Source organism: Chenopodium album, chromosome 17 (assembly GCF_948465745.1).
Source record: "Chenopodium album chromosome 17, dcCheAlbu1.1, whole genome shotgun sequence".
In the NCBI taxonomy this organism is placed as follows: domain Eukaryota; kingdom Viridiplantae; phylum Streptophyta; class Magnoliopsida; order Caryophyllales; family Amaranthaceae; genus Chenopodium; species Chenopodium album.
This window is the reverse complement of record NC_137850.1, coordinates 887,204-913,409: the sequence shown is the minus strand read 5'-3', so window position 1 is coordinate 913,409 and position 26,206 is coordinate 887,204. Positions and strand designations below refer to the sequence as shown.

Below are 26,206 nucleotides of genomic sequence, written 5' to 3'. Positions count from 1 at the left end.
TCCTATTGTTCTTGCTCGATCGCACGTGGAATCACACTAGCTTCAAAGGTATAATGACTTGTTCTTTACGTGTTATGCAATGATCTTGGTTATTAGGTGCTTATGAATATGATTCATGAAATTTCACTTAGAGTATCTAAAGTCTTACAGTTATAAGTTGATGACACTGCAATGCACATGTATAGTTTGTTGTGACAAGCTTTTACGGCTTCGTTCATGGATTCCATCCAACACGCAGGGGCTCCATCAAGCGCACATTACCAAGTTTTATGATATTGTTTTCATGTGTTTAGTCCAAGATATTAATGGGTTTTTAGTGTGTCTTGTACTTTCCTTTCTTGTACTTAGTATAGGTTGTAATCGTGCTTTTCGTTGAATGAAATCTTTGTAAAAAAAAAAAAAAAAAAAAAAAAAAAAAAAAAAAAAAACTTTGACTAGAATGTCACTTAAATTTTTTGAGTAATAGGTGACATGAGTATATTATTAAGTTAAATCTATTTTCGCCAAAGCAATGATATTTTGAGGGGAATGTCTAGTACAAACCATCTCATCACACACTCTGATATCCCATAATACAATGGGCAACCGTATTTCATGCTTAACATGAGAAAACAAACAAGTACTATGTATAAAAAACAGTTGTCATGTCTAACATCTTCATAGATAAGATGTATTGGGGTCAGACCATTAATCTCCCCTTGGATACCGCGGAAGCCGAACCTTCTGGCCAATGCCACGCCATACCCCGCAGCTAGCCCTTCTACAATAGCAAGGATCATATAAGGGATTCGAAAAGTCCTTGTGATCGACATCCTTTCAAGCTCATCCCTCACGATAGTCCCAAGACCAACCACTTTGTACATAAGCGTCAACATTGACCTTCACCACTCCATTAAACGGGCAAACCTAGGCAGCAACATTATTCGCAGCACCAGACCCTTACATTGCAGGCACCCGTATCTGTAACACTCTAATCCCAAACAAATTAGGGATGGACCTATTGTCACGAAATACGCATCAAGGGCCAACAACTATCCTCATAGGCCAACACAAGTCCTTCCGGCGTATTTTATTCTCACTCATGCGGACCCCGAGAAAACTTCCCATGAGGTGACTCATACCAAGACTACTCCCAACCAAACACGCTTAACTATGGAGTATCTTAGAATAAGAGTTTCCTAAAAGGAAGATGCATCTTGTTGATATGAGTAGTATATCAGAACCTTTTTATGCAATCATGAGGGGTATTACAGTATCACTCGCCGCGCATACCCACAATACTCCTCCACCATCCCAACGAACCCAACATCAACGAGTTCTACGTTTAGCCTTTTGCAGAAAACAAACTTATTTCTACAAAACTAGGCTGCCCACATCAAACCCCCATTGCAATAAGATGCTTAACATTCAATTTTTGCGCCAACCACCTCCATTTCTCCTTAAATGAGTCTGCAATAGGCCCATCTGTGTTTCACCTAATCACCATGTCTCCATATTTCCGTGGCTGCCTCACAATGAAAAAGAGAATGAATGATGGACTCATTCTCATAGCCACATACCTGACACAATGCATCAAGAGTGCTATGCGAGTAAACAAATCTTTCATTCATTAATACTCCTTTCGTGTTTTAATAAAAGTTACACTTGATAGAGTATAAAAAATATTCCCGGGCTTCAACCATTAGCTTAAGCTTTTGATTGAGTTGGTTCTCTCACATGGTATCAAAGCCATCGTGACACAAAGGTCACCGGTTCGAATCTCATCCACCCCTCCTTTCAAAGTGGAATATTAAGATTCAACCATCATCTTAACCTTTTGGTTGAGTTGGTCCTTTAACAACACTAACTATATGCGGCTGTGTTTTAATAAGTGTTACACTTCATCTTTTGGCAAAAATGTATAATTTTAACGGTTAATATCTCTAATTATCAATATTGTAAAATTATAAAAAGGGGATATCAATATAATTTACATTGAGACGATTAAAAAAATATCACACATGACTATGTTTTGATATATCACAAAATCAAAGTGTATGTAGTTTGTGAATAGTACAAAAGTCAAAGTGTGTTAACTTAAAAACGGAGGAAGTATATGACTATATGGGTATAAATCTAGCCATTTAAAAACTTCATATGAAAACACGCTATCACCCTTAACTTGAATCAACTCAAGATTTATCATTTCTTTTCTTGATTGAGCATATGTGCATTTGAAGTCAATCATTTTTCTGTCATCCTAGATTTCAAGTCACAATAACATCAAATTTATGAAATTTTCTTCACATGAAAACGCATAGTATTCGGATATTATGTGTAAAATTACATATTTACATATGTTGAGTAATTAGGTTTTGATGATTGTAAACTAATGATGATTATCTATCTAACGTGTTTGTTAAGTTGTGATAGAAAGAACAAGTTATGCTTGGAACAAGATACAAGGAACCAGAATATTGACATATATATATATATATATATATACATATATATATATATATATATATATATATATATATATATATATATATATATATATATATATATACATATATATATATATATATATATATATATATATATATATGTATATATATATATATATATATATATATATATATTGAGCAATAGTGTTATGGTTGATAAGCATGATGATGGCGAAGGAACCATGAAGGTAACTATATATGTAAGTAAGTGTTTGCATATGATAGCTTCATGAGGTAAGTACTTTATGCATACATGAGTTGTATATGTGTAGGAGTATTTATGTTGCTTTATGTTTAATTAGTTCTCTCACTTGAAGTTTATTTATGACTTCAATCTAATGTTCTCTTAAGTGTTTATGTGAAGACAGGAACTGACTTAGGTGAAGACAATGGGTTGGAACTTAGAAGACTTCAAGAGGAACATGACAGAATGAATGAAACTAAAGCAGGTTCTCCCACGAGAACCAAACCACGAAGGAACCTAAAGATATTCTCCAACGAGATGCAGAAGGAACTGTTAGCAGGTTTTCCCACGAGAGTCGGAGCATGTTCCCTAACAGGTTCATGAGGAGTTCCAATAAAGAATGAACAAGAGTGGCAGCAAGTTCCAGTTAGGAACTTGGACTGCGGTTCAAGAAGTGGAATGTTGCCTTAAGAACTAGAATACATCAATACTACAAGATTCCAGAACAAGAGTTTCAGAAAAACAATATAAAGACGGAGAAATCGAAGTATATTGCTCTAGGATTCATGTAAGTATGTTGGACATAAAATTTAGTTCGGAACAAGTCTATAAAACCCCATTTTCGCACAGCAAGGTTATGAAAGTCCCCCAAGGTAAACTTCTGATAGTCAATGAAATTAGATCAGAGTTATTGACTTGTCAGGAACTCAAAGACTGTCAGAGTTCCAAAACCTAATACGAACTTAAATCTTCACGTCGTTTAAAGTCGGTTTTAATGATATAAATATTTACCTAATACGTGCATATCTTTTAGGGATTTGGTTTTATAGAATAAAGATATTTATTTTCTAATAAATCCCTTTTGGAAAAAGATAAGTTATTTTTTGAAAGTATTTTCAGCAAAAATAAGTTTTGAATAATATCTGATTTTATGATAAGTATATCTTTGGAAAAAGATAAGCTAGTATTTCATTTTTTGGATTTTCTATTTCTATTTCTATTTCTATTTAGTATTTACCATGTTATAAAATATTAACTTAAGAGTAATTACACAAACTTTCTCACTTTCTTAAATGAAATACTGCAAATGAAACAACCATAATGAAATGGTTGGAGTAACAAAAACTTTAAGTCAAAATATTGATCATTAACTAAACAAACACTAACCTAATCAACACGTATTTTTTTCGACCATTCATTAACTAATTAAACAGACAATAATAAGCAAGTTAAATAATTAACACATAATTTTATCATAAAATATTAAATTAAGATTGAGACATTATAAGAACTTCTAACTAGCTTAGCTAGGACATCTCCCTAACATTAAACAACACAAATTAAAATTGAACTTCTCGTGCATGCATTACCACAACAACAATCTCCACTACACTACTATAGCTAGGTGATTCAATTTATACTTTTACATCAATATTGGCATAATATATACGAAGTATAAATGTAAAAGATCAAAATATTGCTGTTGGCTGGGATGAAATCAATATATAAAATATTATATTTAAGTCTAACAAAAGTATAATAAATCAAGTTGCGCGTCGACAAATATATATATATATATATATATATATATATATATATATATATATATATTACTCCCTCCGTTTTATAATGTTAGTCTTATATGGAATCAATCACATAAAATAAGAAAATAAATGTATTTGGAATATAACATTAAAGTACAACAGATTTCATAATTAGTTTACCTTATTTAAGTTTTTTGATTTTTCATTAGAATAGCACAAGTCATGATTGCATAATTTAAGATAAAAATTTCCTTACTTAGAGTCATGTCATCAATAAACAATCAATTAATTCCAAAAAAAAAATCAAGTAATAAATGAAATATATTCAATATAGGTAGATCTTTTTAAAACGCTCAAAATAGTATATGGGACTAACATTATGAAACGGAGGGAGTATATATATATATATATATATATATATATATATATATATATATATATATATATATATATATATATATATATATATATATATATATATATATATATAAAAGTTTTTTTTTTTGATGCAAAGGAGGGGAGAAACCCGTACAAAAAGAAATTAAGCAACTAAACGTGGCAAGGCCACTCCTATGATATCCTCACGGAGAGTAGCATGAATATCCGGGGGTGCAACCTTGAAAATTACAGTACTCTCCCTTTGGATGACTCCTAAGTTAGCTAGCACATCCGCAACTTTATTACCCTCACGAAAACAAAAAACTACTTGAACTGACCAACCAACAGAATTAATTAAACTACGACAATTATTGAGAATATGATAGCATTCGCCTCCTTGGATTTCTGGATTCTTGATTGCTTCCACACAGGCTTGATTGTCCATTTGTAAGATTAGCTTCTTGATTTCCTTTCTTCTAGCCAGTTTCAACCCCATCTCAGCAGCCAAAAGTTCTGCCTTATAAGCTGAGCATACCCCAAAGTTTGCAGCAAAACCACCTAGGAACGCACCACTGCTATCTCTCAGTACTCCGCCTCCACCAGCTTGACCAGGGGTGCCTTTTGCAGCACCATCAGAGTTCAAAGAAATCCATCCAAAGGGGGGGGGCATTCCACTTGATCAGAATTTCTCTTCGAGGCAGCTGATTATCTTTTGCCAGAATTATAGTTCTTCTAGGATTATGGAAAGCATGCCACACATCCTCAGTTTGGCTTCTAATGAATTCCCCTGTATAAGTGGGAATTTGATGATTACTCCTAAATACGGTGGTATTTCTCCACTTCCATTGCCACCATACAGTGAGAGCAAAACAGGTTGGCCATTTGTCCGAGTAAATTAGCCCATTAGCTTCCAGATTTCGAACAAACCATTGCTGAAGATCTCATGTCCAGAAAGACGGGTAATTGGCAGCTGCTCCTACGCTTCTCCACACTGCTGCAGCCTTGGGACAATCACGAAGAAGATGCAGTAAAGATTCATCCTCATTGCTATCACACCTAAAGCAACGAGGGTCATCAGTAAGCCCCCTTTTTAGTCTATTAGCATTACACAATACTCGGTCATGAAGCACAAGCCAAAGAAAGGCTCGAACTCTCTGCTGCACCATTGTAGTCCATGCTAAATCCCATTTGGGAATGGGAGGGACAAGGTCTTCATCTTTCATCAGATTTAGCGCGTGCTTGACTGAGAATTTGCCAGAATTTGAACCTTTCCAGTATCGAAGGTCTTCAATACTTGGGTCCTCAGCAATCCTGTGAGCAGCAATTAATTTGAGAATATGAGAAGGGAGAAGATGAGCAAATAATTCCCATTGCCAGCCTTGAGTAGTATCCCATAACTCTTCTACAATTGCGCCATCAATCTCATCAGGGATAGGAAGGATAGAATGATCACGCAGAGGACTATCCGTCACCCAACAATGGTCCCAGAAAAGGGTTCTTCGTCCATTACCAATAGCTACCATTGAACCCTTTTTTATCCAACTAGCATTATCAGTGATACCTCGCCAAACATTTGACATGTTAGTGGTAGGGATAAACATGTCAATGTCGCATCTACCACTACAATATTTGTGACGTAGTACGCGTGACCATAGAGCATCTGGTTCGGATAGAGTTCTCCAACCGAGCTTGGTGAGAAATGCAGCATTTGATTGTCGAGCAGATCGAAGACCCAAACCCCCCTTTTCTCTCGGCCTTTGTAATGTATCCCAAGAAATAAGATGGGTCCGAGCCTTTTCATCAGTTCCTCCCCAAAGAAATCGTCTTGCTTTTTTATCTATGCTATCACAAATTGCTCGGGGTATTTTTGCGGTTTGCATAGAGTAATTTGCAAGTGTAGTGATAGTGGATTTGGTGAGAGTGATTCTCCCAGCCAAGGACAAGTATTTGGACTTCCATCCTGTTAATCTTCGGTCTATTTTCTCACAAAGGTGAGCAAAGGTTTCCTTAGTTACTCTCGAGGAAAGTGTCGGCATCCCAAGGTATGTTCCAAGATCATCAGTGGCTTCCATCCCTAATGCTTCACTAACAGCAGCACTATTTTCCACAGAAACATTCTTCGAATAATAGACACGAGATTTTTGTAGGCTAACCTTTTCACCCGAAGCTTCACAAAATCTGTCCAAACAATCACGGACCACCACAGCTTGTTCAATCGAGGCCTCCGCAAATAACATAATGTCATCAGCAAAGAAAAGATTAGAGAGGCTCGGCCCTCCCCTACTTGCAAAAATTGGTTTCCACCTATCGTCAAGAATGGCTTCCTCAATGACTTGGTTAAGCCTTTCCATGCATAGAACGAATAGATAAGGTGATAGAGGATCACCTTGTCTAATACCACGAGTAGGAAGAAAGGCTTCAGTTTTTTCTCCATTCCATAGCACTCTCATAGAAGGCGAAGTGACGCATTCCATAATAACCTCCACCATGATTGCTGGAAAATTCATTTCAGTGAGGGTGTCTCTAATGAATTTCCATTTAAGTATGTCGTAGGCTTTCTCAAAGTCTATCTTAATAGCCATGTAACCTTTACCGCTTTGCTTCCTTTTCATGGTGTGAATGACCTCTTGAACAATTACAATGTTTTCCGTGATTTGTCTACCCGGGACAAAGCTAGTTTGTGAGCAAGAGATCACCTTTGGTAGAAGAGGTTTGATGCAATTTACAATTGCCTTGGTTATGATCTTGTAAGTCACATTACATAGACCAATTGGGCGGAATTGAGAAGGGAGCTCCGGATTATCCAACTTGGGGATTAGGACAAGAAAAGTCTCATTAGCAGTTTCAGGGAGGCCCTTTCCTTCGAGAACCGATAGCACCATGGAATAGACATTTGGAGCCACTGTATCCCAATTCTTTTGATAGAATAGGGCTTGAAATCCATCGGGACCGGGGGCTCTGAAAGCACCCATATTTTGTATAACATAGTCAATGTCACACTTGGAGTAGGGTCGATTCAATCTGCTCCATTCATCCTGGGTAAAAGGTGAGCACATACCAGTTGGTATGTTAAAGGTACCTTGCACTCCATCATCCGTAAACAGGTTTTGAAAATAAGAGACAATTAATCCCTTAACTTGCTCTTTGTCATGAATCCATTGATCGTGCTCATCCTTTATCGCAACAATTTTGTTTCTCCACCTCTTGACCACAGTACTCAAATGGAAGAAAGTGGTGTTACGATCTCCATCAGTTAACCAGTCCACTCTCGCCTTTTGATACCACAAAAGTTCTTCTTGATGTAGGACATCATCTAGTTCACGTCTCAATTTCGCTTCCATCTTTATAAGGCTGGAATTTCTTTGACGAGCAAGCGAGGTTTGAATGCCACTTATACGAGCCATAAGTGACCTTTTTTCACGAAAAATATTATGAAAGACATCTTTATTCCAGTTTTGTAAATCTTCTGAGAACGAGTGGAGAAGAGGGATGAGAGGGTCATTCGGGCGCCACCTATCCTTGATAAATTCGTCGAATTTTTCATGGGTTAGCCAAGCCGCTTGGAAGCGAAAGGGTCTATTCAGAGAAGAAATCGGAGCAAAGCCATTAGAGGAAATAATCAAGGGGGTATGATCAGACTGAAGAGCAGGTAAATGCTTAACCCGTGCTCTTTCAAACATCAGTCCCCATTCCGAATTACAGAGCGCACGGTCTAGTCTGGCACTTTGATAAGTATCCACCGAATTACCCCTAGACCAAGTGTGGGATGGACCAGAAGATTCGATTTCAAGCAATTGATTATCATCAATCCACGCATTGAATCTTTCACTTCGCCTTGTGGTCTCGTTGCAGCTTGAATTTCTTTCCCATCGATATCTTGTTTCGTTAAAATCACCAGCTAGTAGCCAGGGCTTGTCATTGTTAGCTGCAAATTCCTTCAATTCTTCCCATAAATCATTCCTCTTCGACGGGTCAGGACTTGCGTATATTGCAGTGAAAAACCAAGGAGTCTTACCATTCCTAGTGATTTCCATGGTTATGTATTGATTGTGTTTTCTAATAGGATCAACTTGAACCAACTCGGGCTTCCAGAACACCCATATGCCCCCACTGAAACCTTGTGCGTCCACTCTAGTGTGCCTATTATACCTAAGAACAGTAGCAATGTGTTGAGCACGATCACCCCCCATGTGTGTTTCCACCAAAGCAAAAACACAGGGCTTGTTCACTCGAATGACTTCTTTTAAGACTGTGAGAAATTCACAGCTCCCAGCACCTTGCGCATTCCATATCATACAGGTAATAGGGAATGTATCAATGTTAAAATTATGTCCACTGTTCATAGAAACTGGTGATGAAGGGAATTGTGCATTGAAGGCATCGAAGAGATGGCGCAAGGCTTTTTGGATTTCATTGGGCAACTTGAGAGTTACCATCAATTCTGGCTGCATCTGGCTCGTCACTGCCCATGAGTGAATCTCCACTTCTAGCTTGTGGGTCAGGGGGTCGGCCATACCCAAGAATGGCTCCTCCATCGGATAATTCGAACAAATTATTTTCTCTGGGGGGATTCGAAGGAGGATTGGAGAAGGGGGTTGAAGAGACATGGCTTGTTGAGGTGGAAATTTGTGTGTCATCAAGAGGTGCTTCTAAACTTGCTTCAGCTGGCTTAATGATGGCTTTGTTGTTTGCTTGGAAGATCGAACTAGGGTCAGGATTAGAAGGAATAACAGACGAGTCTTGATTCTGGGCTCCCAGGGGTACATTAGTAATGTCCTTTAGGATTGATTTTTGGGAATTATTCTGTTTGTTCAAATTTTTTCCTTTTTTCCCCGAGCCTATCTTCTGCCCATGATTCTCGGTTGCACAGCTAGCTAATCCCATGTTAAAAGGGATTTCTTGCCCCTTTCTATTCTTATCTTGCGAAGATTTGGATAAATCCACCGTTTCAAAAATATTTGAACTTGAAATTCTATCTTTTGGGATATGTTCAAGATCCATTCCTTCCTGATTTAGCTCCTGAATATCCTCCCCTAGAATCGCATACCTTGATCCTTGCTGATTACCCGTTTGACCAGTCATCGATTGCTGAAAATTCTGTTTCAGAATATTCTGATTCTGTTTCGGAATATTCTGATTCATTTTTGCACCCTCCGGCTGCTTCTCCGATTGGTTTTCCGGTCTTGGATTACGTTTCCTAGGAGGTGGTTTCTTAACCATCATCCATGAGCCAAAATTTTCATCCTCCAACCTTCGATTGGGACTGTCATGATTGAGAGCAACTTCCATCTGCATATCATCCTCTGTTTCCTGCTGTTGAAGATGTGGACATTTTTCAGCTTGGTGCCCAATCTTACCACAATTGAAGCAAATTAATCTAAGTCCCTCATATTGAACCTTCCAAATTTTTCCCTTCAACCAGAACTTAGACAGTAATGGTTTAGATAAGTCCAATTCAACACTCAATCTAGTGAATTGACCTCTTTGAGCCATTGCAGTGTTATTGTCAATACGAGTTACCTTTCCAATTTTCTCACCAATTTTGTGAAGGAATTCTTTGTCAAAGTACTCCACAGAGAGGTTAGGAATGCGAACCCAAGCAGTGAGGTATCTCAATGGAGCATCATCAGGGATAAAATTAGGAACCCACTTCCTAATGGTGAGATAATTGTCATCCAACATCCAAGGACCTTGGGTCAAAACATGATTATAATCATCAAAACTCGAGAAACGAGCAATGAAGTAGTCAAACCCAATATCCGTAAGAGCAAGTCCACCCTTAAGTTCCCATTTCTTCTTCAATCGTTTCACAAGGGCCATGTAACCAATTCTGCTGTTAAACATCTTTATGATAAGAGTATGCTTCCATGGCTTGCGCATACGCCTTTTCTCTTCTTTTGTCAATAGGATAACAGGACAGCAGGGATCTTCAACAAAGCCTTCAGGGAGTTCATCATCGTCAGAGACATCATCATCATCATCCAGAACTTCATTCTGATGTTGAGGTTGTCCCTGCATCCTATCAGACCTCACCATTTCACTGAAAGAAATGGTTTTTGGAGCCTGATAAACAGTCTCAGAGACCGGTTGAGCACCCAATTGTACTCCAGGATCCTTGTTGAAAATGTATTGTGTAATTTTGCGTTTGAATTTCTTGTTTGAACGAGTGAGTTGGTCTTGTTCTTGAAGGGAGGGTTCTTGGTTGAGAGAATTTTCCATCTTTTTTTGAGTTGGGTTGAGAGATTAATATAAGCTAAATAAGGCGAGAGAAAGATGAACATAGCCTTGCATGGGAGAGTGCTCTTCCAAGGGCTTCAACGGACAATCCAGCTTGATTAAGCCGATGATGATGATCGCCACCCTCTATTAAAAATTCATCATGAGAAATCAAGCCTAGATTTTGAACAGGAGAATACGACACTGATGTCGAATCCGACAACGACGATCCATCACCATTGCCATCATCTCCATGATCATCAACAACCATAACATTATTACTACTAGTAATTTTACGATGATTAAGAGATGATGATAGTGAGGAAGAAGTAGGAATAACATCAGAGACAAGGCGAAGAGCCCACATAGTGAACCAAGTGAAAAGCAAAGACATAAACCTCAAATGATCCTTAACCTTCCACTTATTATTATTACTACTACTATTAGTAAAAGAGGGTGAAGAAAAATCTAAGGCATAATTGTTGGAAACCACGGATAAAAGCATCTTAGAGGCTTTGTTAACGGTTGACATGAATATGAAATTTAGTAAATTGGTAGGTTCTTGCTTCTTTTGTAACATCATCTTGTAACTATAATTATTATTTTTGTTGTATGCCATGATAATTAATCTCTCTCTCTCTCTTTTATTTTTAATTTTGCCAAAAATTTGATGTTATGTTATATGGTAAAGGCTTAATAAGGGGGGTTTGTAACAAAAGAGGAATTAAAGGATGTTGGAGCATCGGGTGATTATTTTATATAGTAGCTTAGTCTTCTTGTGTCGGTTCACTTGGCCATATCCATATGTAGGGGCAGTGGGGCAGGGTGAAGCCAAAGGCACTTTTGTAATTGGTTTGGTCAAAGTTTGGTTTGTTTGTTACAAAATCAAGGTCAAGTATGAAATTAGAATTTGGATGTAAACCTTTTTTAAGTCTCATGGGTAAGTTGATTTAACTCATTTTAAGACTAGAATTTTAGGCAAATTTTATAGATATTATCGTGTGATGCAGTGATAGAGTAATACGAGAGGTCGTTATATACATTCAGGTATACCGTACACCCATGAGTATTTGTTCTCATTTGATGATTGTTTTTCATTTTATCATCAAATGAAGAACAAAATCTAACCTTAGGTTGTTTGGGTGTCCGGTACACCAGGGTATATATAACAAATTTTAGAGTGATACTACCTTCGTCTCATGATATAATATCTACTACTACGTAGTACAATTTAATTACATAATTAAACCAAATTGAAAACACTACAACCCCCGAATACGCATTAGAATTGGCGCCAAAACCGCCATTAGCACCCTAAGTTTTTTGCTAATTTCTATCTTCTCATTTCTCGACATTTTAGGGCGGTTTAATTAATTATCCCATATTCAATTAAACTGGGTTTTAATCATCTCGGAAAGAGAAAAAACCTTATATTTCTTTGTTTTTCATTTCAAATTTCTCATTTGTATTTGCAATTTTGCATTGAGAGAAAGAAGAGGTGTTGAAGAAGGTGATTTTTCTGCATACATGGCTTTTTGGGGTCAGTTTTTCTTTTTTTCTCTCTTGTTTTTTTATACAATTGTACCTTAATTGTAATTACAGTTCACTATCTTCTAACCTGTGTTATGAAATGGGGTTTTCCTGGTTGAAATTTGTTGGGTAAAGTTAAGGGGTTTTGCGTGTTTTGTGATTGATTTTAGGATTACAATTATGTTTTGAAATAGGGTTTTTCTTATTGTAAATTTACTACTGATTTGGATTAAATTAATGGGTAGTTGTTTCAATTGTGACTATTTGTAGGAGTTGAAATTAAACCAGGAAAGCCATTTACTCTTTCACCTAACCAATCATGTGGAAAACTCCGTATTTCCCAGGTAATTTCTTCTTAATTTCTTACCTGATTAAGGAATTGAAGTGTTGCTAGTATAATCAAATTATAAAGTTTTTTGAAATGTTAATGTCCTTTTTTAATTTTGGGTTGTTTTGGGTACTGTAGGCTACACTAGGAATAGGTTCTTCAAACAACAAGAGTTATGTTCAATGCAATGTTGGCAAGAAGACTCCTGTTATGTTGTGTGTTTTATTGCCTGATAAAGCTGAGTACCTTCATTTGGAATTGGAGTTTGATGAGGCTGAAGAAGTCACATTATCTGTCGTTGGTCCTCGTAGTGTCTACCTTACCGGATACTCATTGTGTCATCATACACTTTAGTTTCGTGTTTTATCATGCACATATTGAGGTGTTTCTATTCTATGTGATGCCAAAATGACATAAGCTTTGCAAAAGTAACCTGGTTTTTGCTTTACAGCTACGAGTACTTAAGAAGGGGATGTTAGACATTTAAGGTACTAAAGTTATGGGCCAAGCACTGAAATTGTAAGTGAATCATACGGAGAAGATGTTGGAGAGACGGACACAGATCTTAATGTAGATGACGACTATGAAGAGGATAGCTTCATTGATGATAGTGATCCAGAAGTCTTTGCTCCATTACCTTCGTCTAGTAATGAATGTATGTTCTTTGATGTGCTCATTCTGTATGGTGTAATTGTATTCCATTCTTAATACTTCTAATTTGAGGATACTATGCCATTTCACCCATGGCTCCTGTATATACATGGATTAGGAATCCTTTATATTTATTTATTTGAACTATTTCTATGTATGAGATATTTGGTGCAATTTGAGGCCATCATGGTACTCATGAACCATTCTGCAAGATGATGAATGAGATACACGTGCCTGTTAATCTGTTATCCCTGTCCCTTGAAGTGAGCTGCATCCTGATTCTTGAATTTGAACAATGCTTGGACTATTCTGTTCAATTTTGTTTGGTATGCTGGATGGTAATTAACTTTGATTTTGTTTGCACATTCAGTTAGTTTTTGTTGGTATGGGCATGCATAAAATGCTTCATTTACCCTATTCTTGGAATGAGTCAAAGCACACTCACGAATATGCATGCCGGCAGCCCCGCACGTAGAGATAAACTTGTTTTGTTTTGTGCAATTATTTAATTTGAGTCTTTGTATGTTTCGTCACTAAAATGCTTTTGATTTTACTTGATTTCTATATGATATAGGTCATGGTTTATTTTAAGGTTAAAAGAGAATAGATGATTTTGCTTTTTGTTACCCTGTAGTAAAACAGAAGAAAGCTGGGACCAGAAAGAGCAACCGAAAGCTCCTTAAAAAGTCATATATGTTGAGTGAATATGAAGATGATGGTGCTATTTCGCAACAGAATACTTCCAGTGATCCTACTTGTAAGCAAATGGTTGAGAGTGAGAAGGAAGATCAGATGCCTATCTCTTCACTGTTGGGAAATTCTGAAATGGGTGATGAAGATTCAAAAGGGTTAAATAAGCTTTACTTTCCAGTACTAGAATACACAAGTCCTTTAGTAGGCTTGATTATGAGCTCTTGACTAGTTTGTTTTCTCTGTGATGCTTTTAGAGTTTCGTGTTCACTAATGCTAAGAGATAGTAATCTTATAATTATAACGATGTTTCCCAGCCTCTACATATATTTTAAATTTGTGTTGGAGTCTCAACACTCCCACATTTCCATATGGAATAACTGTTATGGACCGAGTCAATGGGGTCAAAGGGCAAAGTCAGCCACCATGGGTGGTGTACACGAGGCGTAAAAAAGGGGAGCAAGCAAGCACAACAACTAGGGGCAGCAGCAAGCACAAGCATTCTTATGCAACAGGACGAAACCCATTAAGAAGAAGAGAAGGAAAGAAAGCAGCCAAGCTTCTACTATGTCTTTTATTGTCTTTCTATTTTAGCTAAGTATTACATGTGTTAGCCTTAAGGTCACCTTTGACCATTAGCAATCTCTAGTATAAGTATGTACTATGTAGTAGTATTAAGAAGAAAGGCATCCAGAAATTGAGTGAACTCTTGTGAGATTTTGACCTCATGTCACTAGAGAGATTGATAGCCTAAAGCTATTGTAATATCCCTTAAGCCATTAACAATCAATACAAGCATTCAACTTCGCCTTCAATTCTTATTTCTTTCTTAATTACAACTTAGAGTATCTCAATACATAACAATAACATTCTTAATTGACAGTTCAAAATTTAATTGGACACATCATTGTGTTGTTAGTGTTATACTTTCCATCAGTAGAGGAAGTTATGTAAATTATGTTTGCAGATAAGCATGAAAACTTGATTACAAAAACTTGAGTCCCGAAATCTTGAAAATGTGAAGGGACATGAAAATGTTGTAATGTTATGAGATCCATAATATTATAATGAATACTACTGATGAACACCAAACTGAAGATAAAAAGGTTAAGAAGAAGAAAAGAAACTGGAGCCTTAACCCTTTCAAGCCCAGCTAAAAATGAGACTGACCCTCTGACAGAGACTGGTGGAAAAATAATTTGCTATACAAGGACAATATCAGGCGGCTTGATTGTTGAGGAACTTGAGGCTGGTAAAGATGGAAAAGTGGCTTCCAGGGGAAAAAAGGTAAAGTCTGATAACCGTTTGCTGATTCTTTATCATTTAGTGTGGCTGCTTTGGATTAATTACTGACTACTGAGTTCAGGTCTCTATTCATTATACTGATAAACTGAAGAAAGGGAACCAGATTTTTTATTCAAGTGCTGGAAAAGATCCTCTCAAATTTCGCCTTGGTATGCTACACATATATGAGCTCATTTCCCTAATAGTCTCAATTTCTAACACTTGCTAATGTCTTCCAGGTAAAGGTCGTGTTATGGATGGGCTTGAGCTTGGAGTAGAAGGTAACACTTGCTACATTTTACTGATATTTTAAAACATCTATGACCATTAGATTAATTAGGTTTGTCTTACCGCATCAGTGTAGCGCGCGTGCGGCCCAGGACATCTAAGGGCCTCACAGACCTGTTACAATTTCATAATATAATTTTGTTACAATTTTTAGTAATAGTACGTCAATTAAAAGTATTAATACTCCGTAATCAAAGTCATGTCTCGACAAATATAATGATGAAATTGATGTATTTTTTAAAAAAAATAAGAGAGGGAGTATCAAATATAAAAATCACACATTATCAAAAAAAATAAAAAATAAATAAAAATAAAAATCACACCAATTGTGGCGATTTTTTTTTTTTGACAGTGAGAACAAAGAAACAAAAAACAAACAACTTAAAAAGACCAGAAAAGAAATTCCCGAACACGAGCTTTCTCAGCCAACCAATGCGCCGGCGCAACCCACTGCCTAGGGACCTTCCGAATTCTGCAAACATCAATAGTAGCCAAAAGAGCCCGAATATCCCGAACCAGCCAGCACAGAGAAATGTCATCACGTTGTTTCTGGGCCAATATCAAACAAAGACGTTCGGAATCAGACAAAATAAGGATTTTACAAAAGCCCCTGGAGAGCACATGTCGCAACCCCCAGTAGCAAGCATGTAACTCAGAATGGAGCGCCGAGGAGGAGAAAGAAGCACGGGCACCTCCCCCTTGAACTAAAGGCGAATCACAATCTCGAAATATCCAACCCGCACCACCCGAATAATCCAGAGTCGACCAGGCCCCATCGCATATGAGACATATATCAACACCGGAATCAATCCCTCCACAAATAGTGGCCTCAACACCTGAAACAGGAGACCTAAGTCGATTATCCTCCAAGAAAGGATGATTGCGGAAATCCTGAGCCTGTTGTCCTTGCAAAAACCACTGAGAAGCAAGAAGCTGAACGTCGTTCGGGGAAACGGCTTGGGATCGAAACCTAACATTATTACGCGAAATCCAAATAGCCCATAAAAGAGCAAAAAACCTAACCAAATTTTCCCAGTCCTTAGCCACCCTAAACAAAGAAATCATCGAGGAAAACCATTGAAGGAAAGACAGGCGAAGAAGACCCTGACGATTAAAGCGGAAGGAACTACTGACCCATAAAGAGACAACAAAGTCGCAATCCCTAAATAAATGGTCCACCGTTTCCAGCTCCCTATGGCAAAAACAGTAAATAGGGTCGACAGAAAGACCACGAGCAGCCAACACTGCTGTCACCGGAAGACCAGATTGATGAATCTTCAAGCCAAAGATTTTCCATTTTAGAAGCAGAGGAAGTCCCTAGAATTTTCCCCACCAGGAAGAGGAAAGAGACCCCCCAAAAAGATGATTGGAAGTATGTAAAAGCAAGAATGCATAAGCAGACTTCGTCGAAAAGGAACCGTCCTTAGTAAACTTCCAATACACAAAATCGTCCATGAGCACCATCGGACGATCCAGACCTAACATTCGAACAACTGTTGGGTTGTCGAAATACCTATGGACCTTTGAAGAGTCCCACGCGTTAGAACGCGGATCAATGATATCAGATATAAGAGTCGGAAAATCCGATTGGGATAAACTAGGCTTAAACGAAACTGGACCACCAGGAGCCCAGTCATCAACCGTAATACGAACACTCTACCATCCCCAACTTTCCACCTAAAACCAGGAGCAACCGCTGTCAATGCCTCCTGTAAACCTCGACACCCCCAAGAGGGGCGAGAAACCCGAGCTCCCGTCGCAGTAGCAAGAAAGGGATACTTAGAAAACATGAGACGAGAGACTAACAACTGAGGATTATGCATCATTCGCCAACCAGTCCCAACAAGAAGAGCAAAGTTAACACTACTAGAAAACAGCTTAATCCGACGGAAAAATTCCGTCGGAAACATCCTGTTTTCCGTCGAAAATTGTGTTTCCGACGGAATTCCATCGGAAAGTGTCGTCATAATAGTGTTTGTAGGAAAATCGACCTTTTTCGACGGAATTTTCGCCGGAAACACTTTTTCGACGGAATTCCGACGGATTTCATGCTTCGGAAGAGGTTTTCAGGTCTGGAAAAGTCCGTCGGAAATTTCCGACGGAAAATCTATCGAAAATGCTTTAAAAAAACAAAAAAAAAGCCTACCCCCACCACCAGCCACCACCGCACAGCACCAGCCCCACACCAGCCCACCTAACCCGTACCACCACCCACTACCCAATTGCCGAAACCTCCACCAGATCTACAACCCAATTACCTAACCCGTACCTAACCACCCCACCACCCACCTAAAACCACCACTGTGGCCACCGAAAACCACCGTCACCACCAAAAATTAACAGCCCCCTTCCCACCTTCAAACACCACCATCACCACACTCACACCAGCCCCTTTCCACCTTCAAACACCACCACCGACACCACCACACCAATAAATCCCCCCAAAAACAAAAAACTTAGTAAAAAAAAAAATTGAAAATTAACCCCGATAATCGAAAATCAACACAAAAATACGAACATTAAGACAAAAAAATCGACAAATACCACACAAAAAAATCAAAACCACTAGATCTACATATTTAACAAGAATTTCATAAAGAAAATTGAAAAAAAAAAACGATAATTAAACAACAAAAATTAAAGGAAATATATAATTACACAATTATCTAATAAAATTTACAAAATAAACATTACAATTACATAAAAAAATTAACTAGATCTACAATCTAACCTAAATTAAAACTAGATCTACAATTGATGTTGGGCGTTGTCGGTGTTGTTGCACGGTGGTACGGTTGTGGTTGCCGTTGTTGTTGTGGTCGTCGTTGTTGTTGTTGGTGGCGGGGATGGCAGTGATGTTGGTTGTTGTTGGTGGTGATGGCAGAGATGTTGGTGGTGGTGGTGATAGAAGAAAAAGGGGGTGAAAATGAAGAGGATAGAAGAAAGAGAAGAAGAAAAGAGAGGAATGGAGGAGAGAAGGGGCGGAAGTCGCGGCAGCAGAAGAAAGGAAAGAAGGAGGAAGAGGAGAGAGAGAGGAAAGAGAAGAGAGGGAAAAAACAAAAAGAAAAGGGGCGGAAGAGAAAGGGGATTAGGGTTAGGAAGTTATTAATTTTTTTTTTCTTTTTTATAGTTATATGTTCCGACGGATTTTTCCGTCAAAAACTTCCAACGGAATAATTTTCCGTCGGAAAAGACCTTTTTCTACGGATATTCCGTCGGAAAGTCCAATTATTCCGACGGAATTATTTTCCGTCGGAAATTTCCGACATAATGTTTTAATTCGTCGGAAATATCGATTTTTCCGACGGATTTTCAGGTCCGTCGGAACCGTTCCATCGGTATTTGAGCTGATTCTTGTAGTGTTAAAACAAGCAACCTTTCGTAAACCCAGGCCACCCAAGCCTTTTGGCAAATGCAGCAGAGAGGCTGAACGCAAGGCCAAGCCCTTAGTAGATCCAGAAGATCTCCATCAGAAGCTGGCTAACATAATGTCGATCTGGGAAGCAATAGAAGACGGAATCTTGAAGACAGACAAAATGTGATTAAAAGACGCCACCAACACTGAATTGATAATAACCAATTTTGCAGCAGCCGACAATCGCAGAGAAGCGAAAGCAGACAGTCGCTAGCAATCTTATCAATCAAGAATTTGAACTCCGAAACCTTACTCCGTCCCATATCCACAGGCAAGCCTAGATATGTCCCAAGTGAATCCTTTGATTGAAGCCGAAGACTACGGGATAGGTAATCCCGATAATCAGGGGGAGTATTCAGACTAAACTTGACAAAGGATTTCTGAAGATTAATCATCTGGCCGGAGGCAGAATAGAAATCAGAGATAATAGCCATTACATTATCACAAGTCTGCGGCGAGACCTGAAAAAACAACAAAGAGTCATCTGCAAAAAAGTGGTGGAAAATCGAGGGGCCACCCCTTGAAACACGGATACCAGAAAACAGAGATTGCTGCTCTGCTCGACGAAGAGAAGCTAATAACACTTCCATACACAAAACGAACAGATACGGTGACAGGGGATCTCCTTGGCGAAGACCACACTGCGGACGAAAAGAAGGCGTGAGAATCCCATTCACAAGAATCTGATAAGAGCCAGTTGTAACACATTGTTCAATAATATGCACCCAATACGGGGGAAACCCAAAGGCTTGTAAAACCTGACTAAAAAAATCCCAGCGCACTCTATCATATGCCTTATTCATGTCTAGCTTCAAAGCCGCATAAAAACGCTTCCGAGCCTTAGAAGTATTCATAAAGGTAAGCAATTCATGAGCAACTAATGCATTATCAGATATCAGACGACCAGGAACAAAAGCATTCTGAAAGCCGGAAATAAGAGAAGGGAGGTTCACCCGCATCCGATTTGTGATACATTTGGCAATGCATTTATACAGGACATTACATAACCCAATCGGTCGAAACTGAGACACAAGCTCCGGCTGAGAAACCTTTGGGAGCAGAACCAAGAAGGTTCTGTTCCAATCCTTCAGCATGTACCCATGGGCAAAAAAGTACTGAATCGCTAAGATCACATACTGTCCTGTATCCCCCCAGTGAGTCTTGAAAAAAGCCGATGTAAAACCATCCGGCCCAGGAAACTTGTCATTCGCAATGTGAAATATTGCTGATTTAATTTCCGAAGCCGAAAAAGGAGCCATCAACATATCCTTTTGAGACAATGACAACGTCGGGAGATCCAGATTTTCCCATCGTAGAACAGAACCGTTCCCAGCAGGAGACCCAGAAGTGTACAAATCTGCATAAAAAGCCTGAATAAGAGTACGAAGACTATCAGAGTCAGACACCTAATGTCCAGCGTCATCTTTCAAGCTAACAATTAAATTTCGACGACGTCTAGCCTGGACTACCGAGAACAAAAGTTGGGAGTGAGATTCCCCAAGCGCGTCCCATTTAACCTTAGCACGTTGTTTCCAGTATTGAAAGGCAGTTGTGGCCTCCGCCACCCGCTCTTCCCTTGTATTAAGAAAAAGGACACGCGCCAACGGGGACTGTAACTAAGCAGAACAAGACGATAAGTCAGAACACAAAGCCTTCCAGTTGATGCCCCAAGATTTCCTATGAGCAAGACACCAGTCTTTAAGCCGACCGCGGATAACACCAAGCCTACGGGACAAGGTAAACAATGGGGAGCCTGCATACTGCAGACAGCCATCCTTAACAATCCCTAAAACATCCTGAGCAGATAAACACCAATTCTCGATCCTGTAAGGTCTCTGAATTGCATCTCGACATATTGAGTCCGAAAAAATAATAGCAGCATGGTCAGAGATTAAAATGGGCTGATGTTGCACACGTGAATCAGGACAATCAACAAACCAATCATGAGATGCATATGCCCTATCCAAACGTTCAAAGGTCAGGTCCACCTCTATTCTATTGTTAGTCCATGTATAAGGTGGACCAGAAAAAGGAATATCTACTAAACCCAAACCCAAGCGCCACTGTATAAAATCTAGTCTACCTGGAATAAATGACGACCCTCCCAGTTTGTCAGAGAGATACTCAACTTGATTAAAATCACCAATCAACAAAATATTCGGGAATGAGTGGACAAATATAGCTATAGATGCCCACACATCTGATCTATCAGCTACTTGAGTCGCACCATACACAAAGATCACATACTTTATTGTATCACCAACTGAAACCTTACAAACTACAAAGTCTGGGGATGTAAACAACGGAACTACACAAAAGGGAGCTAGCCAAAAGATAAATAAACCACCACTTAAACCCATAGCATCTACACCACAACAACCCAGAAAAGGAATATATGCTAAACTATATACGACATTATCTACAGAAACCATCGTTTCCATCAAAAACACAATATCTAAGTTTTAAGAGCGGACTAAGGAACTGAGATACGGAACTTTAGGGGAGTTCGCTTGTCCAAGGCCCCTACAATTCCAAGCTGCTATCCTCATCTCGCCCCGGGTGGCTCTAAGGGGGGAGCCACCGAACCGGTATCATAAGTGGTCGAAGTAGAAACCGAACCATCTTGACCCTTCCTCTTCTTGAAGGGTGATAGGTAATGCAGACAACCAGAAGAATCAGAACCAAAAGCATTGGAGATCGGAAGGGTCAGAGCTGAAGGAGCAGTTGCAAATACATTTCGCTTGGCTGGACATAAACTCCTAACCCTCTGTATCTTAGCCATAACTTTCCCCTTACCTCGTTCAAACAGAAAACGACTGAATCCCTGATTTTCGACGAGCTTATCCTCATAATCATTTCCAATTTGTAGCTGAGTCCCAGAGTTGTCACCAACATCTTGCTGAACCACCGATTTGTCACCCAGAACTGGCTGAGTGAGAGGTGGCGACTTCTTCACCCCTGCATTGATCGTCAATGGAGAAATCAAGGAATTAGTAGTGGCGTCAGATCTACAAGGAGACCAGTCCATTAGGGTTGCGTCATCAGAAGTAGGCAATCCATGGAATTCCCCTAGCTGACGAGGACTATCCAAAGCCGAAAAAGAAAGGCTTCCCGGAGAACCATCTGTCTCAAAGAAGACATGTTTAAGTTCGACCCCATTAGCTTGAACAACTCTGTCCAAAATATGCTCGTAAATCTGGTATCTCTGTCGCTGACGATGCTTTGAGGCAACCCCCAATACTTCACAATGTGTTTGAAAAACAGCGTCGCTGTCTCTTCAGCACCGCAAGCCTTCTGCACGGGGACGAAGGTAGCATACTTCGAGAACCTGTCGATCACCACCATCACAACTGAATATTGATCCACCTTAGGTAGACCACTAATAAAATCCATAGATACACTTTCCCACGGACGTGCTGGAACGGGCAGAGGGTCTAACAGACCTCGAGGTTTCTGACGATCAACTTTGTCTTGTTGGCAAACTAAGCAAGTTCGGGTGTAGTTGATGACGTCCTCCTTCATTGCTGGCCAATAATAACCCATGGACAACAAGCTTAAGGTCCTCTGCCAGCCGGGGTGTCCAGCCCATAGGGTATCATAGCATTCTTTCAGGAGCATCCTCCGCAGGCCTCCCGCTTTTGGTATGAATAGCTTGTTGCCTTTGGTGTAGATGAGATCCCCGTCCATCCAAAAAGTTCTTGTCTTCCCGTTTTCAATCAATCCCTTGATGGTGCTCGTCATGGGGTCTTCGGATAGGTGTTGCTTGACCTGATCTTTTATCGAGGTAGAAACATTGCTGGCGGCTAGAGGGGACAACATCCGTACTGCAGCCAAGTCAGCTCGTCGACTCAACGCATTCGCTACCCGATTACTGGCTCCTGTTCTATAGGTGAACTCCACATCGAAATCAGCGAGCACTTCCTGCCATCGTGCTTGCTTTCCTGTTAGCTTCGGTTGGGTAAGGAAGTGACTTGCTGCGGTATTGTCGGTGCGAACAAGGAACTTGGATCCCAGCAGATAGTGCCTCCACCCTCTCAAGTAGTGGACGATAGCCAGTAACTCCTTTTCTTGAACAGCATATCTTTTCTCGGCTCCACTCAGCTTTCGGCTCTCATAAGCTACTGGGTGGCCTTCCTGCAGAAGGACCCCACCTAGCGCAAAGTCTGATGCATCGGTCTCAACTTCGAATGGTTTGTTGGTGTTTAGAAGGGTTAGGACAGGCTCTCTCGTCACCGCTTTCTTAAGCTTGAGAAAAGCTCCCTGCTGCTCGTTTGTCCAACTCCATTTCCGATCCTTCTTCAACAAGTCTGTGAGGAGGCTCGCAATTGCCGAATATCCTTGAATGAAACGGCGGTAGTAGTTAGCTAGCCCCAAAAACAATCTTAATTCTGAAATATTCTTCGGAGCCTGCCAGTCGTTAATGGCTTTGATTTTCTTTGAATCCATTCTAATGCCACCTCCACCTACCAGGTGTCCGAGGAAGCCCACTTCTTTCTGAGCGAACGCGCATTTCTCCCGCTTCACGAACAAATGATGTTCCCTTAATTTCAAGAATACCTTCCTCAAGTGCTCCAGGTGGTCTTCAAGGGTACGGCTAAAGATCACAATGTCGTCCAAGTATACCACTACAAACTTATCAAGGTACTCATGGAAGACTTGGTTCATCAACGTGCAGAATGTTGCTGGAGCGTTTGTCAGACCAAACGGCATAACCAACCACTCGAAAGCTCCATATCTGGTGACGCAAGCCGTCTTCTGATCGTCTCCTTGGGCAATCCGAACTTGATGATAGCCCGACCGAAGATCAAGTTTGGTGAAGTAGACAACATCACCCAATTGGTCGAATAAGTCGGCCACCAAAGGTATGGGGTAGTGATTCCTCACTGTCAGTTTGTTTAAGGCTCGATAATCGATGCATAATCTCAAACTCCCATCTTGTTTCTTCTGAAAGAGAACTTGTGCTCCATATGGTGCCTTAGAAGGTCAGATAAATCCAGATTGGAGTAACTCATCAAGCTGTCTGCGCAATTCCGCTAACTCGGGAGGTGCCATTCGGTAGGGGCTTCGTGCGGGAGGTCTAGCTCCTGGCACCAACTCTATGGTATGATCGATAGCTCTCTGAGGAGGGAGTGTTTTCGGCAGCTCCTTAGGAAGAAGGTCAGCAAATTCTTCGAGCAATCCCTTCATGGCAAGAGGGAGGTCAGTCTCTATCTCATCTTCCTTCATCGAGAGGTTAGCAAGGAATGTTAGCTCATTTCTCTTCATTCCCTTCTTGAGTTGCATTGCAGACAAGAGAGGGCCCTTCTTACATTCCCCTGTTTTGCCCGGCGAGCACGTTCGCAAGAGACAATGATGGTTGCCGGCAACAAGTAGGGAGCCCAGGTGGGGCATTGGGACAGCTTTGCTGACACGGAGGAAATCCATTCCCAATACCATCTTGAAGTCATCCATCGGTGCCACTGTGAAATCGAGAGTGCCATTCCATTCCCCAATCTTGGCTTGAACATTCTTGGTGATACCGTGGATAGGTTGAGCTTCTGCGTTGACAGACTTAATGCGGCCTCCGCCTCGTATCATTTTCAACCCCAACTGGCTAGCAATCTCCCTGGTAACAAAGTTGTGGGTGGCTCTAGTGTCAACCATAGCTTTGACCCTTTTCCCATTGATCAATACTTCCATGTACATCAGTTCCGACGCGTCTGCTCCCATGGAGTACATGAACCGTATTGAGCTTAGTCTCGAGGTTTCTCCTTCGTCGTTCTCCGCCTCTTCCCTGCACTCTACTTTCTCCTGTTCGAAAGACAACGAGGAGAGTTTCTTCTGAAGGTTATCAATTTCTCCTTTGTGGCGACACTCAAACCATTTGTGAGGCCCGCGACAAAGGATACAAGTGAGGGGCTTATTCCATGAGGTGGAGCTTGAGGTCGCACCTCTGTTAGACGACGCGGACGCTCCACTCCTTCGAGGATCATCTCCCCCACTCTTGTACCTATTCCCCATGTTGTTCGAACTGACTTGGGAGTTCCCCGTGTTACTCCTTGGGGTACTGGATGTTGACCCACTAGCTCCTTTCTTCTGATTCAGTCCCTTGTCCGACGAGTAGTCCATCAACTTTTCAGCTGCGGCTATGGCCCCCGACAAGGTGTCTATCTTCTGGCGCCAAATCTCTCTTTGGGCCCAATCCTTCAAGCCTCGTACAAAATTAAACAGGCGATCCTTCTCGGACATGTCATGGATCTCTAGCATGCACGCGGAATATTCCTTTACATACTCCCGAATAGAGGTCTTGTGTTGTAAGGTGGCCAACTTCGTACGAGCCACGAACTCCGTGTTCTCTGGATAAAATTGAGCTATCAGCTCCTTCTTTAAATCCTCCCAAGTATCTACCGACGTCCTATTTGCTTGTATGTCGGCGTACTTAGTTCGCCACCAGAGTTTCGCATCGTCCACCAAGTACATTGTGGTTGTGTCGACCTTAAGATCATCTTCCAATTGGCATATGCAGAAGTATTGTTCCATATCGAAGATGAAGTTATCGACTTCCTTTGAGTCTCTTGTGCCATTAAAGGTTTGAGGTTTGGGAGGTTTTATCTTACTCCCACTTCCCCCGAGTCCTCTTTGGGCACGCATCATGGTAGCACATTTGTCTTGAGCCTAGTCCGCTACTCCTTGAACGAAATTGAGCTGCTTCGTCAACCCATCAACCGTTGACTCCAGCTTTTCTATTTGCTCCGCTTGTTTTATTACTATATCTTCGAGCTTAGGTACTCTTTCTTCGAGTATAGCCCAAAATTCCGATTTGCCTTCTATCCAGGCAATTCTCTCTTCCCACGTATCAGCATGTTCAGGCATCACCATGCTGGACGACTTTAGAATGAGCCGGCTCTGATACCAACTGTCACGGTCCGAATAATCCGACATCGGATCGTGCGGCGCGCGCTTGTCTATTGATAGCAAGGACGCAATCCTAAAGCGGGAAAGGTTCGTGAGCACACAGCAACACGGACCAAGGGTATCTCAAGGAAGAACTCGTCAACCACGGGTGCGAATTCGGGGCTTGTGACGGCCGATGCTTCAAAGCGGGCACAAGCGGAACCGACGAAATGGGGGGCGTCTTTTGGAGGTTTCTTGGTTTGGAGGGGGATGCTTTAAAACAAGGTAAGCACAATATCTATAAAGGCTTAAAACAACACACAAGTCTTAAAGCAATGG

The 26,206-nt window shown here is 40.3% G+C and overlaps 1 protein-coding gene and 1 pseudogene across 1 annotated transcript; one reads left to right on the top strand and one right to left on the bottom strand.

Moving 5' to 3' along the window:
- The first annotated feature begins 12,335 nt into the window (after window positions 1-12,335).
- LOC145590199 (peptidyl-prolyl cis-trans isomerase FKBP43-like) lies at window positions 12,336-15,604 on the top strand (annotated as a pseudogene).
- Window positions 15,605-23,977: 8,373 nt separating this feature from the next.
- LOC145590198 (uncharacterized) lies at window positions 23,978-25,627 on the bottom strand. The gene has a single exon (XM_081646948.1). It carries the CDS (start codon window positions 25,625-25,627, stop codon window positions 23,978-23,980), a length of 1,650 nt encoding a protein of 549 aa, XP_081503074.1.
- Between the last annotated feature and the right edge of the window lie 579 nt (window positions 25,628-26,206).